The following is an 18,548-nucleotide window of genomic DNA, read 5'->3' as shown; positions in this document are numbered from 1 at the left end:
TTTGTGGCCAAATAAAATTTCCCACTCAAAATACGATGAAACAAAGAATTTTCATTCTTTTTAAGTTTGGATCTCCCTCATTCTTCAAAGTCAATAATTAGTTTTAATAGTGAAAATGATGTGATTTTATTTAAATATTATATTAAGGTAATACTTAATATCACTTACACCCCTATTATTTTAGTCCAACGTTTTCTAGTTCTATTTCCAGATACACAAACAAATTACTCCCCTTATACATTTCACTCTAAAAGCATTTAACTGAAATTAAGTTGAGAATGAATTGAAATCATATCTATTAATACAATACTCAATGTTACCAACAATGAATGTTGCTGACATCATTTAATTTTAAATTTAATTTTTATTATTTTTATTTTAAATTAATATAAACAAAACTTGTACTCCCCAAGTCCTAAAACCCTTTTTTGAGTGTTAAATGTAATGCTGCAAACTGACCATATTTGCTGTGCTGTTAAAGGCTCGATTTTTCATTAGTATAAAAAGCATTTTATGAGCTCTACGGAAAAACCAGATGATCCCTAAACAACAGCCAATAACAGATCAGTAGTCCATGCTGAGCAGTCCCCAATGTGCAGTCGGTTAAAGGGGTACCGGGCTGAAGAACAGATCCGACCTTTCTGTCCTGGTAAGGATGATCTTGTAAAAAGATCATAAATATCCTGGGGTTTAAACTCCTCATAACTCAAATATGTCATCTGGAGAAACCACCAAATAAGTATATTTTTGGGGGTTAGAAGCTGCCAGTATGTCACATATGGCATAGACATAATGCCATAGATGGCGAAAAATTGAATAAACAGTGATTGTAAACCATAATGGACGAATGCTTTACAAATGTGTCAGCCCTGTAATGAACTTGTACGAAATGAATGATTTAGGATTAGATAAACAAGAAGATTATTTAAAGGTTAATGATGAAAACTTCAATAAAATAAAGGTTCAGGTCTAATTCACTGACGGAAATTCTTACCCTTCAAGTATCAACTTCCGGACAAGGTAGGCATTTCTTAGAGCACGAGTTATGAAATTCCTTTGAGTGACTAAGCAAGCAATCAAAATTTGACTATCAGCCATGAGTATGATTGTTGCAGTAATTTCTGACTTATGAAAGTCTTTAAGGGCCTCAAGGACTCGGGTGGCAGATCTAGACCAAATGCAAAGAGATTTCAAGACAAGTGACGTGCTATCAAGACATACCTTCACATTCTATCAATATATAGTGGAAATGGATTGCGTTCTTCACTATACGCAGCTGTCATCACTGAAAAAGTTCCAACCTTGCTGCCTTCCTCTGCAAAAACTGAATATGATTTTACTTCTTCAAAACATATCTTGTAACATAATTAAGACGAAAATAAAAAATAAAAACAGAAATCTATGAAAAGCAAAGACAGAGGGACACTGTTAATTTCATTCAATTGTTATAAAGAAGATAAATATAAATTATATTCTTTAATCCACATAAATATTTTAAATAGGATAAATTGTCATCAATATAAATGACCCATCCAAGGACTCCTTTCACTTGAAGTTATGCTTCCAGTAGGAGGTAATAATTGTCATTACATTTCCCAAAAACTACATATAATAGTAAAATAGATCAGAATACTGCAAAGTTTTAATACCTGAGGTGGATTGCAAGATCACTATCATGGTCACCAATTTGTTCTTAGTGAAAATTGGTTGCTTGTCTAACTACAGTTACTGTGCAACAGACAGGATGGCATAGAACAGTCGGCAGCAGAGACACATTCATAATCTAACTGATCTATTCAGTTTTTTTATCACCAACCACAATTTGTTGAAGCTTCCTATTTCAGAATTTTGTAACATCTTCAGGAGTCTTAAGTAATGATAGCTCATCTGAAGAGAATTATAAAATCTGCATCTACATGGAAAGAATCTGGAGTTACTGATAACATGTATTGCACATTTGGTTATTAAAAAAATGGAGGAAATCATTCCTTCCATGAAAAAATGGTTCGCATCACCTCATCTTTTGGAATGTTGGAAATAAGGATGCTGAAGTGCATCATCGACGCTCATGCGTTCCTCCTAAAAGTTAAATAAACTTCAAGTTCACATGTATAGTCCAATTACGCATTTGAAAGCAAGATCCAGAAGACTAAGTTAAAAAAAAAAAATGTTCACAACATGTTTTGCAATGCCAAATAATTGATAAATAATGTTTAGTGTCATGGCACAGGCCTGGATGCATGAAAAAACAGTTCTTAGGATAATAACTGGAGTAAAAATTAATTTTAGCGGCACAGAAATGGTATCTATGTAGATCAGAGTTCTCAGTCACAACAGTTTCAACTAGAGAGCTTTCTTTGCCATCAAAATTTTTGGCAAAGTCTCCTCTACCTCTAGAGCTTCCCAAAGTTACACCTGTTTCAAACACTACTCTCCATCCCAAATAGTTATCATCAATCTCCAATCATCTCTCATCAGAAGGTTAAACATAGTAGCTAATGAATTAGATCAGAATCATGTCAAATGCCTAAGCTATAAGTGACCAGCTCATTCAGTGTCAGGTCAGCATCATTTTTCAAACTTGTATCTCATTAGTTTAATAACTAGGAAGCTTTCTTTGCCATTGAAAAATTTCTGCAAAGTCTTCAATGTTTCTAAAGCTCCCAATGTTACCAGCAAATTTATCTTCAAGACCCCACAAGATTCCAGACTCAAGCTAGAGATGTAGCAACCAATGGAAATTGGACTAAGGAAATTTGCCCAGAGAATTTTATAGGTTGTCAATGGCTCAGCTGCTAATCAGGACTTACCAACAAAAATATATTTGAAAGTAATCAACATCATTGATAACGAATTTTAGTCATAAATGCCTCACAACAGCATTGTTTAAATTACAAAACCCAAAAACTTACAGGGTCCCAAAGCAAAAGTTGGCGCACTAACCGCATTGCCCAAACATTTGGAAACCTGCCAACAAGGAGATAAAAAGAATATGTAAAGAAATAACACAATATTCAGAATAATAAAGTTACATAAGCATGATTATCATAATTCACCCCATTTTAAGAGGATCTCGACTCTTTATTTGTTGAGAAAAGAACTCTTCAGAGCATTTCCAAGCAGCAGGTGACAATCTACCCTGGATTCCCAAAAGATGAAGTTCAGTCAGTACATGTCCAAGCTTTAGCCCCTTCTTAAATAGGTTGATCATGTAGAAGAGGATTTCTGATCCACTTCCTATTGTTTATATTTTTTTCATTAACATACATTTCTATGTTTCCTATCAAAAAACTAGCAGTACATGTCAAAGTTAGATCTTGACAAGGATAATATGCTTCAAAAAGGACAAACAAGGCATCATACTCTTTTAGAGACAATAATCCTCTAAACACAATGGAAAAAACGTTATAATCATCAGACCTAACTCACTCTTTCAGCAGAATAATTCAGCACTTAATTCTACTGACAGCCATGAAATCTTCCCTGCTAAACACATCCAAAAATGAAACTTTACCATTTGATATAAAAGTTAATATTACCATGAATTGTTTACAATATTCTACACTGTAGGTCATACAATTCAATTCGGATCAGTCGGTACAACTCTAGACCTTGCTTTAAAGCATAGGCAGTCACTGGCAGACATTCCAAGTTCTAGTTTATATGGGGCTCCCTCTGATTATAAATTAGATAAAGTAGAAATGATGACTGGTAACATCAAAAACATTAGGGGTTGAATGCCAATACAGAGTACATATACTCTTCAACTTTCTTGTCTCCTTAACCACAAATTAAAGCATTGAAAGGTAATAATACCAAAATTTAAAATCAACATCAGAAAAGCAATCATGAAAGTCAGCCATGCCCATCAAGACCACGATTGTTACTTGAACTACATATCAATAAAGAGATGAAAGAAAGAACGAAAAAAGAAAAGTCACATAGATAAATGGTCAATAATTTGTTGTCCCAGAAACACAAGCCCAGGACCTAGTTTAATGTAGAGCAAAGATATACTTACTTGGTTTGTACTGCGCATATGCTTCAAGGAATTGCCAGGTATTAGGATACACAATTCCATGAAAGATCTAAGTCTGCCACAACCAAACATTCACCAAATCACCAGTGTCAGGATCTATCACTAAAATTTGCAAAACACTCATTCCCCTCAAAAGATGTAGGACAACATATGAATTTCTTCATCTTTAAAAAAGAAACAAAACAAACAAAATTTTGAAGGGCCACATACACAATATTTCATAATTATATGGATTTTAAAATCAATAAACTCAGCATTAAAGTGAACAAGCTTCATACAATTTAGATTTAATTGGATACCACTGAACAAGAAAATTGGATCACGGAAATAGGAAAACTATTACAACAAATGGTACCTCCTCCCTCTTTCATATTATAGATGGATAAATCAATACATAATCTTTTTCATCATGGGATCTAGAAAATTATCAAATATATTTATGCTGCGATGTGATATCCTTTTCATAATTAAGTAGCTCTTGTTATTTTTAGTACTAATGTGCCATATATAGGAGTCCTCCAGAATTATATGCAACATACTTTAAAACTGAAACTTAATAGGAGTTTCTTCAGAATATAATTGAACTATTCATACTCAGATCCTTAATTATGAAGTTGAATATGGAGTCTAGGTATAAGGTCTAAAAAATTATCAAATTATGAATGTGAGATATAGATCCCAAATTACGTTAAGAAAAGACAACTAAATAAAGATAGTTAGAAATTTGTAATTTGAACACTATATTCTCAGCAACAACTCACTTGTAAGCAAGCTCCTTTAATTCATCATTCCATCCCTCCAGATGGTGATCCAAAAGAGAGCGTGTCAAGGCACTTATCTGAAAAACATCTGGTGATCCTAAAATCAGCTCTAAGATTACTACACCAACGCTCCACATATCATACCTATGCAACAAAACAAGTAATGCAATAAAATATTTCAACCAATATATAGGGAAGCACTCTAATTCAACAATGAAACTATGTTTTCAGACTGAATAAAGATATAGTTGAAGATAGACCAAGATGCAAAAATTATATATCACTTAAATTGGAATACGACATACTTCAAAGTTGTGCCTGTTGGATCTTGATACCAACTAGAATTGAGAAAAGCTTCAGGAGGAGCATATTCATAAGTTTGTTCGGCTCTAGCAAAATTAAAAATAAATAAATAAACACCCATCAGGACCTTTTACTATGATTCGAAAAAGGGAAATACAAAGAAAACTCCCAAAGAAAAATGAGATACCTTGACGGTCCAGTTGATCCATATAAGTGCTTCAATGTGAACTCATCTATGGCGCTACCAAAGTCGATAATACGCCTATACAATCAGTTAAAAGGGCATGAAAAAATTATGCCTGACATAGATGGAACAAAAGGCATATGCAATAATCAAGAAAATTCTATTATAAAACATGTATGTTGCTTTCTTCGTAGGTGTAAATGCTGTCAACACATTTTACTGCCAACAAATTGTAGCAAGAGAGAAAAGAAAGAGAACAATCTTACACTGAACATACAATGATATGCCACAAATGGCAAAATGAGAAGAAAGAGGTCCTATTGTGAATAGTGAAGACACCATGCAAGAGAACAATGCAACATATGAAAAAAAGAGAAATCCTAAAATTGAAGGATGAACATGGCAGTCAGAAATTATAAGATACTGCTATTTGTTTGTTACTTTCTTTTTTCCCCAAATATCAATAAGAAAAATAAATAATAGCAAAAACAGTTAGGGAAGAAAACATGCAGATTGTCAAGTGCGTTCACTAACTAGTTCAAGAATTAAATGACAAGCAAAGGATTCAAAGACATTTCTGAAATTATAAATAAAAAGATCACTGGGAGTACTAGTAACATAGTCTAAAACTGACTATTATAGAGCTTTGGGTTATCAGAAATTAAAGTAGGCAGCTAAAGGTTCTACTTGGCCAGCCTACATGATACTAGGAAAAAAGTCTTCTGCAGCTAGGATAGTCTTTCAATGCACCAAAGAAAAGAGCAAAAGCACAAATGTGTATTTCAAAGCACAATAAGCCATACAAACTTATCATAATTCAGCTATGTGGAAGAAACTTGAGCTGAGAAGCAAAATTTCATACATTCTGGTGGTAAAATTCTTATCTTCACTTGGAGTTCCTTTCAAGCATCTCCCAGTGTTCCGATCTTCAAAGCATATCACCATGTTTTCTTCCAACAACAAATAAAAAAGCATTCTAAGTTAGTATAATCCACAAAGTACTTATTTTCCCATAAATGATGTAAAACATGATAACATAAATGACAGTTCAAGAAAAAGAAAATGGTAGATTTATGCCATATAAATCCAGTTGCAGTAAAATGGGCACATTTATGCTATATGATCTTAAAAATTACTTCCTTAAATTTTACATATCACAGATGAGTGACATGAGATAAATCATGTACTGAAAAACAGTGTTTTATCACCTAGATCTTAGTCTCCACCCCCCACAACCTCACACTTGCCTGTGGAATTGTAACTCCCACAAAATATAGTCTTATAAATCATGGGATTCACAGATCTGTGGTCCTCAAGCATGGTTAAATGGTTTTCAACATATGTATCATGTACCACCAGGATTGTGACGAATGATCATGAAAGCTTAGCACATAAATCAAAAGTTATCATATGGCAATCATTTTGACCAGCCACCAGGACATAAAAAACAGGAGCTTATACCAGCCAAGGGCAGCCAATAATGCCATTTTAGACTTCTATAATAACTATATTGCCTAACTTACCGAAAAAAAAAAATTATACTGCTTGATACTCATAATGTATGATGAAAAAAACATTAAAGTGCTCACCAGGTTTGATATCCCTGTGGGTGATATTGCGATCATGACAAGACTTGAGTGCCATCAACTGTGAAAGGAAAAAAGAAAAGCACATCAAGTATCCAGATGACTGATTTCATTGTTTGTCATTAGAAAGACCAAGAAGAAAAATCTAGACACAGAAGCTGAATAGGAGGAGTAGAAAGGATTAATATGTCACATAAGTTCCAAGAAACAAACTAATGAAACCTTCTTCAATGGAAAAACAAAAATACAAAACAAACAATACAAGTCTCCAAGATTGAGACTAGAAATAAATTAATTTAAAAATGAAAACAAGTATGTTCATTGAGTTGAGCTGAAAAGAGCATTGAATTACCCTAGAACACCATTTATGGTAGTACCAGACATTGGACAAACATAGCAAACTTTTAAGGTAAGCTTTGTTTATTAAAGCATATAAACTCATCCTATTAACAATTGATTATTCACCTGGCAGAGGAATGACAAATCTTTAATCCACAAAATTCAGTACAAACTGTAGAGCTAACAAACATAAAAGCATGTTAAACATCCAATCCAAGCAGTGTTCATGCAAGATGCAAAATGAAAAATGAAAATTAGGCCAGACTATTATTGAAGTGGTGATGATGAAAGGCTCAGGCTAAAATTGGCATGCAGACATACCAACTGCCATATAAGAGTGCGCATTTCCTCTTGCCCTGCTTCTGTCGTCTTCAACCAATGCCACCATTTTGATGGACGCAGTACCTGCACATGCTTTACCTCCTCCACATTTTCTTCATCAGGCTGACTTTCTGCTTCTTCCACAGTATATATTAGCTTTGACAAGGACACGCCTTCATGATGAAATACCAGCCATATTTCATTAGATTGAGATTCAAAAGACTCCACATATCTTGCAATATGGTTCAAACCTTCCTCAAAGGAAGCTCTCTGCCATCTAAATATGTTCATAAAGTTGTTCTCAAAAATCCAGCCGCTTCCAAAGTCATGGAAAGACGATTCATTTGTCTCTAATAGGTCATCATAATATGATCTTGATTCTTCTGTAAAAGGTTCAGATATTCCAGACAACACTAAACCTCCAAGACACGTAGAGGCATTTAAGAAGAGCTCACCAAAATACTTCTCTCGCAGACCACTTAAGTAAACATTGGTCCCTCTCTCCACCTGTTTAAGGTAATCAACTCTTTAAACTAAATTGCCTTCAAAGATCAAACTCAAAAAAGAACAACATAAAAAGCAAGAAGGCAGCGATTAGTAAAAAGAAAGGATCCAGATTAACAGTTGACAAAAAGGTGAGAAATACTGAAAATATATGAACTTGACAAACCAGTAATTTGGAGAAAGTAGATATAGTAATAAAACAATTACTTTCTACAAATTATGAAATTCATTACTAGGAGAAAAATTAACCAGTAGAAGATTAATTATACTTGTATCACTAAAAGCACAAGCCATGTAAGCAAGAATGAAATTGATCTCACATTTCACAGCATAAATGTTTTAACATTCTTGCATATACTACTAATAGACCCTATCAGGCCAAAATTTTTTATCTGAATGTATGATTTCCTATAATTGTCAATTACATAGCATCAGAATGACAGGGAAGTATTCGAAAAGATTCTGAAGGTTCAATTTCATTCTCATGAAGATTTATCATGCAACAATCCAATCCCAAAGAAGTACAAAAATACAGCACAAACCCTATTCCTAGCTAAAGATCCAGAAGATAAGGCAAAATGTGTGATTAAAACTTTTTGTTCTTGCACATGAACTATTCTCAATTAAATAAATAGAGACAGAACAATGTAATGACAATCACACCAATTTTTCCAAAATAATGGAAATAAGGGCCATAAGTACGATCTCTGATTTTTTTATAAGAATCTGTTGAACTATATTTAAAGAAGAAATTGATGTAGGTATACCAGTGGAATAGTAGAAATCCGCTAAGAGATCAAAAAATCAGAACAAATGAACAATTCTATACAAGACAGACAAAAATATGTCAAACATAATATTCTGTTTCCTATCCCAAAACAAGGAAACTATACATAGTTAGCCCAAAACCCCCTCCTGATTCATATGTAAAAAGAAAAAGGAAGATTCCTCAAATTCCATTGAAATGGAAGCCCAAATAGAAGCAAAAGGTCTAACTCTCTCCGATAAGGCCTCACTGCTATTGTCTCCTTTCACTCCAAAATATGATCATTTCTTTCTCTCCAATAAACCAAATAAGAGCTAATAAGACACATCTCCAAACAGTTATTTAAAAAAAAAAACATTCTCTTTTAATAAAGAATCTCAAGAACTTGGAACTTGGAATAGCCCATGATTCCCGGACTCTTTATGACTATATCCCATAATCATGAAACCATAAAACACATCTTTAGTTACATTCCAAAATTCGAAAAGCTATATTATTTCCTTCAAAAACCATCTGCCACCTTGAATGTTTTGTGCCCTCAAACGAGGAAATTAAGAGGTCAATTGAGATACATCCCTCATTGAGATTTTGTGAATCCAAGTCAAAGGCTATATAGTTACCTCTAAAACTCTGAATAGTGTGTGTAAAATATGAAATAATAACAAAAATAAAAGCACCACAAAGACAAGGGCATATCTAAAAGATCATACATATTACATGCAAAGTTCCTCGAAAAAGAAATCAGCTCCAATATATCCTAATAAGAAATCCAGCAATGCCAGTACTGAAATAAAGTCAATAATACTTCAAAATAAATGATAGGACACATTAAATGCTAGTCCTTATAACTTTATATTAATTGTTTCAATTAAGCCTGTGTGAACCAATTGTATATCTTGAATTGGAGCTGCAATCGAGGTGAGCTAACTCGAGTATTGCTTGGCTTGAGCTTAGCTCAATGCATTTATGCAAAGCTCAAACTCGACAAGCTAGAAAGTTGAATGGTCGACGAGCTCAAAATAAGAACAGCTGACTCGAGCTTGATTTGAGAAATTACAATTATACCTTGTAATTTGTATATTTATCAATTACCTCTATATTTAAAGAGAGAGTAAGATTTAAAAAATATAAGTGCAAAATTTTAAACTTTTAGGAGTTTATTGATATTATACTAAAGTTGAGCCACGAGCTCACCAAACCAAGCAATGATAAGCTCAAGCTTGCCTTGACATGAGTCGAGCTACGAGTGGCTAGTGAGCAATTCGGCTTGTTTGCAGCCCTATCTTGAGTGACCAACATGTAACTAGAAAGTTTCAAGGCTCAACGACCCATTTAGCATATTGAGCTTCATAGCAACAATTTATATTTCAATTAACTTTGACCTAACACCAAGAAGAATGCTTATGAAATATGATAAAGTCCTCAGTAAACTCAAAATAGAATACAAAATCTAGTAAATTAAAAAAATATATTAATAATAAATTATATCCACTGAATAACTTACCATTATACGTTTCAAAATGAACAAGTTATCATTAGAAGAACCAGCATGGCAATCATTGTTTGAGCCATTTTGCAAATTTCTGGTGTGTGATTCTTCAAGAATAGTACTGTCTGAGATATTTTTACTTTTTTCACTCCACTTTGAAGCGTCACTGCCATTATGACAGTTCCAATGAAAGGCCAACCATACTTCACCATATGATCCACGAGCAAACCTTTTTTTTAGTATGTACCTAATAATCAATAAGTACAGAGTTTTTTATAGGCCTGTCTAACTAGAAAAACAAAACAAGAAAATAAAGTAAACATAAGATTTTTTACAATAGTGAATAATCATTAACATAGGGACACATTTTCAACAACCAAAAATAGGGCAAAGCAACGCCTATCTTTTGCCCATCCCCCTAAAATCATTGCCTGAACTATGGTACTACCAAATATTATACATTGTTCAATAAGCAATTTTGATGAGTTCATATCACCTTCCATGAACCTCAGTACTCTACCTTCTTAATTTTTGCCTCTCGTGCTAGAGTAGGAGTTAAAATACACGTGTACATGTTGATACACATAAAGTCAACTATAAACTCAAAGTGTCCATACACAATGGCCTGACTGTAAATAAACACCATAAATCACTGGTGATTGATCAGTGCTACTTGCATCACTTCATGAAGGCTATCAGGATTCATTAATGTTATCCACATAAAGTGAGGCATGCATTTAAGCAAAAAGTGTAGTACATGCATGCAGATTAATGAAACAGTTTTGAGTTTATTTTTCTAAGCAGTAATTGCAACCTTTAAATATTTGATAGTTTCATACGCTGCAGGTCACAAGGAGAAAAAGCTAAATAAAGAACAAATACATACCTCAAGTCAGGCATTGCATTCTCATTTGATCCATAATCTGAACCAACAGTGTGGAAGGGTATTGATTCAAGCAGACCAAGGAAACTAGCAAAGCCTTCAGAATTGATGCATTGATCTTTACTTCCATCTACTGTCATTCCAAAATGCAAGCAGATATTTTGGTCACTATAAGAATATAGAGGTCCGCCTAGACAAAAACAGAAGAAGAAACAAATATTTTAATCCTGAACAAACAAAAACATGAAAGACTAAAAGGTAAGCTAGAAAACCACAAATGGAAGCAATAGAGTTAAGCATTCAGAAAATAATACAAACAGTGTTACAATTTTATGATTGAAAAAATAGAAGTATGCTTGAATTCAAAGGAAACTGACACCACAGAGAAGCAAAGAATCAAACTTTATCACACAAGAAATCAGCTTCATCATCCTAAGCCATTGAAGTAGTTTTCTATCAAGCCACATTGATGTAGGAAGAATAGGAAAGTTTTAAGGATTCAATTGTCTTTGTTAAATTAAACTTCTATTTTTTTAATTAGGATTATCAAATCTTGTTTTATAAACTTTTAATTATATCTTGATTAGGATTCCGTTTTTCCAACCCTATGAGTAAAAGCTTTTTTCATTATTTTTTTTTACGCATGCCTGTTTGACAAGGAATAAGATACTGGTCCTCTCCCTATAGATTATTTCTTCCTCCCTTATTTATTTTAAATTAATCCCTTCTTCTTGCTATTCTCCCTAGTTTATCTTTTTTCTGTATTCTTTATCTACTTCTCCTTTTGCCCCTCTATCAATTGGTATAAGAGCAAGTTCTGATTTCTTCTTAAAAGCTTCCGCCCCAAAACCCAAATTTTTTCCCAAAAAAAAAAAAAAAAAAAAACCTAGGTTCTCCCATCCAAAATCCTGTTCAATAAAAAAAAGTTTATTCTAACTAAGACAATTCAATCCTAGAAATCATCCTATTCTTCCTCACACACACAAGTATGTGTTAATTCACAGAACACTACAAAAATAAGAGCCAATGGAGGAAGTTAACTGACTTTGGATCCAGATGCAGAGGTTCATGTATGACTCAGTGTGTCAAAAAAAAAAAAAAAAACAACATCCATACACAAACACAACTTCACTCACCATAACGATGGTCAAGGCTGTCGGGTAGCGCCTGTGAAAAGTCATACACATAATCTTCTGGTCCATCCTTTCGAGCCCTCAGTTTGTTATCGGCATTGTCATCAAGGTTTTCAGATAAATAAAAACAGTTAAAACTTCCATGTTTTCCTTCAACCTAGAGGAAGAAGAACAGCCCATCAGTTATACAAATTCTCCCTGAATTGATGGTCAAATGGCCTTTTATCAAAAACCTATCATTTGATAGCTGTTTCAGCCTCAGTTGCTAAAGTTGCTAGAAAAGCAAACCAAACAAAATAAATTCAAGCAATCAGTTAATCAGATTTTCTTAAAGTTCACAGGTATAAAATGTACATTAAATGTTCCAGAAAAATTCAGGTATTCAATCACAAAATCATCAACAAAATTGATATTTTGGCAGGTTGGGATTCAGCTAAAATAATATTTTCCAAGAGAAATTTCAAATTCATAAGATAAAGTATTTGGAAAATAAAAATACATAGAAATCAACCTTTTTCAATAATTGAATAGGCAATAAGAAGAAAACTTGATTGGGAAAAGAATAGATAACAACCAGAAAGTTATCTTAGTTTCCTATTTCCTTTTTCTTATAATGCATGCACTTCTGCTGGCATCATAGAGTATCATAGCCCACCAAGATGCATAGCTGCTCCCAAGACCAGCCATCTTATAATTATTATATACCAGGAATCTCTTTAGGGTCCTTCATTTCTTTTATCGGCACAAGTTAACCATTTAACATGTAGAAAACAAATAAATCATCTCCATATTATTTCTAGTTAAGTGCAAATTGCCTGAAAACTATCAAGGTTATAAAGCAAAAAGTATATAGTAACCTGCATACATCCATTCACCTAACAGGTAAGGGAACCAAATTAGATAAACAAGGAATTAGCTGTTTGCAAACATGAAGAAAAACATAAATCTTTGTCTTCCAGCCTTACCAATAACCTGTCAAATTTGTTCATAAGTGGATGAGCATGTTTCAACCGTACTAGGTCAATAGCTTTGTCATTATCTGATCATGATGACAACAGAAAAATCAGCTAATTAGCCAAAACCCTATCATTAAAGTCAGTATACCAATTTAAGATGTATAAATTATATAATAGCCAACCCTTCAACATGTACAATGCTCATAGCATGCCATTTACATGTTGACATTACCAAAGTCGCACTATCATTGGAATTTAACAAAAACTTGAGTGTGTAACAGAACATTGAAGGATAAATAATGCATGCAGCTACAGAAGAAAACAGTGAGACAAATGCAAGCCTAACATGGACGAGTTGAACAACAATAAGCATGCATCAGATAAGACCAACGAGAAATATGGTACTATAACAGATACAGGGTATGAACTAAGATAGGGCCTGCACCAAAGCTATGTCAATATGGCTCTATTCCTTAGTCATCATATTGGATGGATTAGAAAGAATTAAAGTGCGAAGGAACTGCCTAAGCATACTTTTTCGGATCCTGAAAAGACAGTGACAGTTTTCCCTTCAGTTAATATAGCTGTTTTGAGGAACCAATAAACTAGGTCAGCAGAAAATCAGCCCAGAGGCTTTGGTTTTGTTGTTTGTTGTAGATATAGGAGCAGTAGGAAGATTTGCATGCCTATTTCATAGAAATATGAGGCAATTTAGCACTAATATTATGATCTTTATGTTCTCACTTAAATCATATTGTGTTAGGACTCGTATATTTTTCTCGTAGGAAAGAAGAAAAGAAAAGAAACAGAGCAAGTGGCAGCAAGAGATTGGAGCAAGTAGAACAGTCAGCAATTATTTTATTGCAAGGTCAATTTGGAGAAAAAAGGAAACTTGGCAGAGGCTTGGCGGCAAAGCAGTTGGCAACAGAGGAAAAAGGAGAAAAGGCAGCTGCAGGACCAAAAAAAAGTATGATTGCAAGACAGTAGGAATGTAGGGAGAGTGCAGGCCTCTCAAAAGCCTGAAGTGAACAGTGCACTTAAGTACTTTGCTGTGTAATTGTTGTTTATTCTTAATTTTGCTTTTGGGTTGTAATCTCTTGGTTGAAGTGTGGGAATCACATGTAATATGTTAACTTTTGTAATTTTCCTGAATTTGAATGAATATTACCAGTGACTTGCTCTGTTCCATTCACATTCATATTTAGTGCATTTTCATTTTGGGTTGTGTTTGTGGAGTTAGGGAACTTGATATTGGTTGCTGGGTGATCTGCAAGAAGGGAGGAGCAGCTACTGGAGAAATATTGACACAGGTACCTATCATATTGTGAAGGCAGTGGGTCCACCAACATGTAAGTGCCAGTGTCCCACAGTTCTCACTTATAGCAAATTTAATTAAGATCAAAGTACAATGGCAGGTGATCAATTCTAGAGCCACAAGTCATCATTCATAAATATGATGGGTTCTCACAAACTTATACTGATCCAATAACCATGCAGCATATCATCTATCAGAAAATCTGTGAGCAGAGAGACTTACCTGACTGTCTATGTATGGACTTCTGTAGTCCTTTGGTAGAGCAATCCATATGTCCCTCTTCTACACATGTTTCTCTCAGCTGGTTTTGAGAAACATAAGTAGATCCTAATGGAACCACAACAGCTGCCATATTGTCCATGGTGCCCTTTTCAAAGGCAGAATTCACTAAGCAGTCAGCTAATGAATATAGGCATGAAGGAGAGAGTCCTGATCCAACGACACCATCAGTATGCAATTCCCACAATATATCACATATATCCTGCAAGCTTAGCTTCTCAAATACACCATCAGATGCAGCTACCAAATAGGTATCATTCTCTGTCAGAGATTGCCAATCTGTTACCTCTGGTGCAGATATAACACCATAACTGAAAATAATTTGAACAAAAAATGAATTCTGTTCTAACAATGTAAATGGTTCGGAATCTAATTTCAAGGGGAAAGGGAAATACCATATCCACATATTTTCTAGTGGTTTTAAACCTTACCTTTTATAAGACAAATCACCAATAGCTCGAGAAACAGCCAGCTGACCATTTACTCGTGGTACACCATCCCACTCCAGAACATAACCACCAGCAGCTTCCACTCGGAACTTTTCATCATCTCTATCAGGATGATGATCTCTAGTCAATTCCTTGACAGTAAAAAGAGCTAGTCCATCAGTGGTTGGGAATTTAAAGTTATTATGACCTCTAGATCGTGAAACACCATTACGCCTTTGCTCCTTGTATAACCTTAATAAAGTGGCTGCAAAGTCAAGTACAATGGCAAGAAAATCTTCACCATGTTTCAGTCAATATGACAAAGCGATCTATGCTATGGTCAATCATACTCCACAAAAGGGCATGAAATAACATGATAAAATGAACAGAAATTCAGCAAAGATCATTCACTATTCAAATCAAATTAAAACCTTTAGCCTCCCCAGGTGACTGAAATTTTTCAGAGCACAAAAGAGCTTTTGAATCTCCAACATTGGCAACTAAAATTTGGCCCTCCGCTATTAGCACAACTGCAGCTGTAGAGCCCGAAACAAGATTCTTTCTGGATGCTTCCTTCATGGCCCAATACAATAAAATATCAACATAAGGGAAAATGATGCAATACACTTATTGGCATAGGAGAAAAAGATGCAATCCACAAAATTATAAGCGAAGAAACATCAACCAACTTGCCTTAGAAAATGTCGCATCAATATCATGGATTGCCCTTAACAATGCTTCTTTCAAAATTTCCAAGTGAAAAGAATCATCTAAATTCACAGGCAAAGAGACCTTAAACCTGTGAAAGCATTCACATGAGTAGCATATATCACCGAGCATAATAATACTAAATGTAGTAAAACAGAAAAGATTGCAAAGGACTAGATGAAACTAAACAATAGCATCCATTTTAATATACCACAAGTAATAAAAAAAATAATGGCAGCATGAATGCATATATAAAAGCACCTTTCAAAGTTCAATTCATGCTGACCCAGTTCTTCGTCCCAATTAAGCACTTGAGAAACAATATCCGGTTCCCCCTTATTTGGCAACCTTCCAGTTGATTTCTTCAATACAACAGAATATGTAGCATCCAAAAGAAAATATGTATGCAAAGCAAAATACTCCAATAAAAGCTTGGAAGCCATTTCACTAGCTTCAGCACCATTATGGCCATCAAAAACTGCCACAATTCCTACTGTAACCTCCTTAAGCCCTCCACGACCTGCTTCCACATCAAATTCTATGCATTTCAGAAACCACTTTTTATCTGATATTGTAAATCAATGTAATACATAAACTTCCATGTTCGTCAGACCAAAACATACATCAGCTCAAACCCCCAACCGTGTTTTTTCTCATCTGCTTAACAGCACACAGTCAGAGTTTTGAAATTAGTATGGCATACAATTAAGGGGTCGTTTGGTTGTAGTGTTTTAAAGATTACCTTGGGAATCTATCTTTTATTACTTACATTACCTTGTTTGGTATATCAGTAATAAAATATTACAGTAATCTTCTATTACCAATACTGACGTAGCAGGTAATATAGATGGTAATCTGATTACCATCTCTATCTTAAGTATTAAAAGATTACTAAAGTAATCTTGATTTTATTATAATTATAGTATTATTTATTAATTTTTTAAACAAAAATAAATTTATTTTTAATTATATAACAAATAATATAAAATAATTTTAAAATAATTTTATTCAATGGTATTTAAGTAAAATAATTTACTAATATTTTTTTATTACCGTTAATCAAACATATTAATTATTTATACCATCCATTTTTACCAAATTTTATCAAACGTAATAATTATTTATACCAATAATCTTCTCAATAATCTATCTTCGAGGTAGTTTCTCTATTTTGATAATAAAACATTGCTCAAACCAAATACCCTCTATAATCTCAGTCCCTAATATTTTTCGTTTTTCTCCTTCCAATAAAGATACCTCTTCTAACATATGATTAAGTGTCATTTCACTAGCTTTAATGCAGAAATTGCGTTACATTACACTCTTGTTTAAGCTTTTCCATTAAAATAGAACTCCTAATGCTCTTCCATTAATCAAAATACTGAATTTCACCAAGAAGCAATTATTCCATTTAATCATAATAATCAAATTGTATCACAATTCATTACATCAAAACTTAAACTACAACACCAATTCACAGCACATACATACTGAAACATAATTATGTATACGCATGTATATATGTGGACGGATAGAGAGAGAGAGAGTTGTCTGACCAGGGAAGGGAATGTGAAGGTCGAGCGCACAGAGAGTGCGATCCTCCTGAGATTTCCTTCGGCCCATAAGCATGGCCGATTGACAACGACGGGTGGTGCGTGACCGGGAATCGTAATTTGGAAGCTTCCAGCGAGGGCATTTTGGAGATTGAAACACAGCCGGTGCACCGCCTTCTTTGTACACCGTCAAACACGTCGACGATTCTCCGCTTGAGCGCGTCGTTGCGTATGCAACAATTGAAACAATAAGCCCTATAACGGACAGCTTCGATTTGAATACAGGCGTCCTCATGCTTGACTGATTTCCTAAAATTTCATTTCACTGAATTGTAAGAAATTGAATAACGGTAAAAAAGACACGGACAGTAAAAGCGGGCTCCGGTATTAATACTTTGGCGCTAGTTTGAATCTGCCCAGCTCACGATTGAGTAGTTCAATAAAACTGGAATCTTCCTTTATCATTTTCGGGGTTTTTAATAGACACCCTTAATTTAGGAGTGCCAGTGACATTTTATGAAATATGTGGATCTTCTTGTTATTGTAAACTTGAGGAGTACAAAAGTTCCAGCTTATGGGCCATTAATGAAATAACTAGAAAATCTACACGTGAAACCAAACCGCACGGAGGGTCATGCCAGGGCGAGTGTTAGCAAACAATGATCGCGACACGCATGTCTGTGTGCAGGCTAGCACGGGCATGTTGACGCTATGTACAGGGGATGCATAACGGCACTTCCAGATGGCCTTGAAAGATAGAGAAAAGATGGAAAAATCATATGGGCAATCAGAATTCAAACATGAGTCCGAAAAATAAGGCTTTCGTTGGTTGTGGGTTGAACACGTGTGTACTAGGCTCAGACAAGGCGCACGCAGGCAAGGCACGCGCCGACGTGCGCGTGATCACGACACAGGAACACGCGCACAAGCATTCAAACAAGCTCTGAAACACTCGCGCGCCCCATTCAAGCAAGGCCCCAAAAATCATGGGTGCACGAGAC

At 34.5% G+C, this 18,548-nt stretch overlaps 1 protein-coding gene across 16 annotated transcripts; it reads right to left on the bottom strand.

Annotated features, from left to right (window-relative positions):
• Nucleotides 1-272: 272 nt before the first annotated feature.
• On the bottom strand, nt 273-18,548 carry LOC123211382 (probable protein phosphatase 2C 51). 16 transcript variants are annotated; one of them, XR_006501404.1, is made up of 24 exons: nt 17,551-18,531; nt 16,256-16,514; nt 15,980-16,085; nt 15,718-15,859; nt 15,290-15,551; nt 14,802-15,169; nt 13,274-13,347; nt 12,312-12,465; nt 11,179-11,365; nt 10,308-10,539; nt 7,534-8,040; nt 6,877-6,934; nt 6,150-6,237; nt 5,291-5,365; nt 5,106-5,189; nt 4,801-4,944; nt 4,022-4,094; nt 3,057-3,139; nt 2,913-2,967; nt 2,016-2,079; nt 1,650-1,912; nt 1,222-1,324; nt 995-1,064; nt 273-869 (listed from the first exon to the last, which is right to left on the bottom strand). XR_006501404.1 is itself a non-coding variant. In XM_044630069.1 (20 exons), exons 1-20 carry the CDS (start codon nt 17,840-17,842, stop codon nt 2,017-2,019), a joined length of 3,306 nt encoding a protein of 1,101 aa, XP_044486004.1. In that variant the 5' UTR covers nt 17,843-18,532; the 3' UTR covers nt 1,934-2,016. The 16 variants fall into 16 exon arrangements, 2 of the variants coding, with proteins under 2 accessions (XP_044486004.1, XP_044486005.1); XR_006501405.1 differs by having other exon boundaries at nt 273-719; XR_006501400.1 differs by having other exon boundaries at nt 995-1,324.

Source organism: Mangifera indica, chromosome 3 (assembly GCF_011075055.1).
Source record: "Mangifera indica cultivar Alphonso chromosome 3, CATAS_Mindica_2.1, whole genome shotgun sequence".
NCBI lineage: Eukaryota > Viridiplantae > Streptophyta > Magnoliopsida > Sapindales > Anacardiaceae > Mangifera > Mangifera indica.
This window is presented reverse-complemented; position numbering and strand designations above follow the sequence as displayed.

Excerpts from the sequence above, each read along its gene's own strand:
- LOC123211382 (XM_044630069.1), bottom strand. The coding sequence starts at position 17,842 with ATGAGGACGCCTGTATTCAAATCGAAGCTGTCCGTTATAGGGCTTATT. Across the intron at positions 16,086-16,255 it reads CATGAATTGAACTTTGAAAG|GTTTAAGGTCTCTTTGCCTG; the intron begins GTGCTTTTATAT and ends ATGCTTTCACAG. Across the intron at positions 10,540-11,178 it reads AATGCAATGCCTGACTTGAG|GTACATACTAAAAAAAAGGT; the intron begins GTATGTATTTGT and ends ATTGATTATTAG.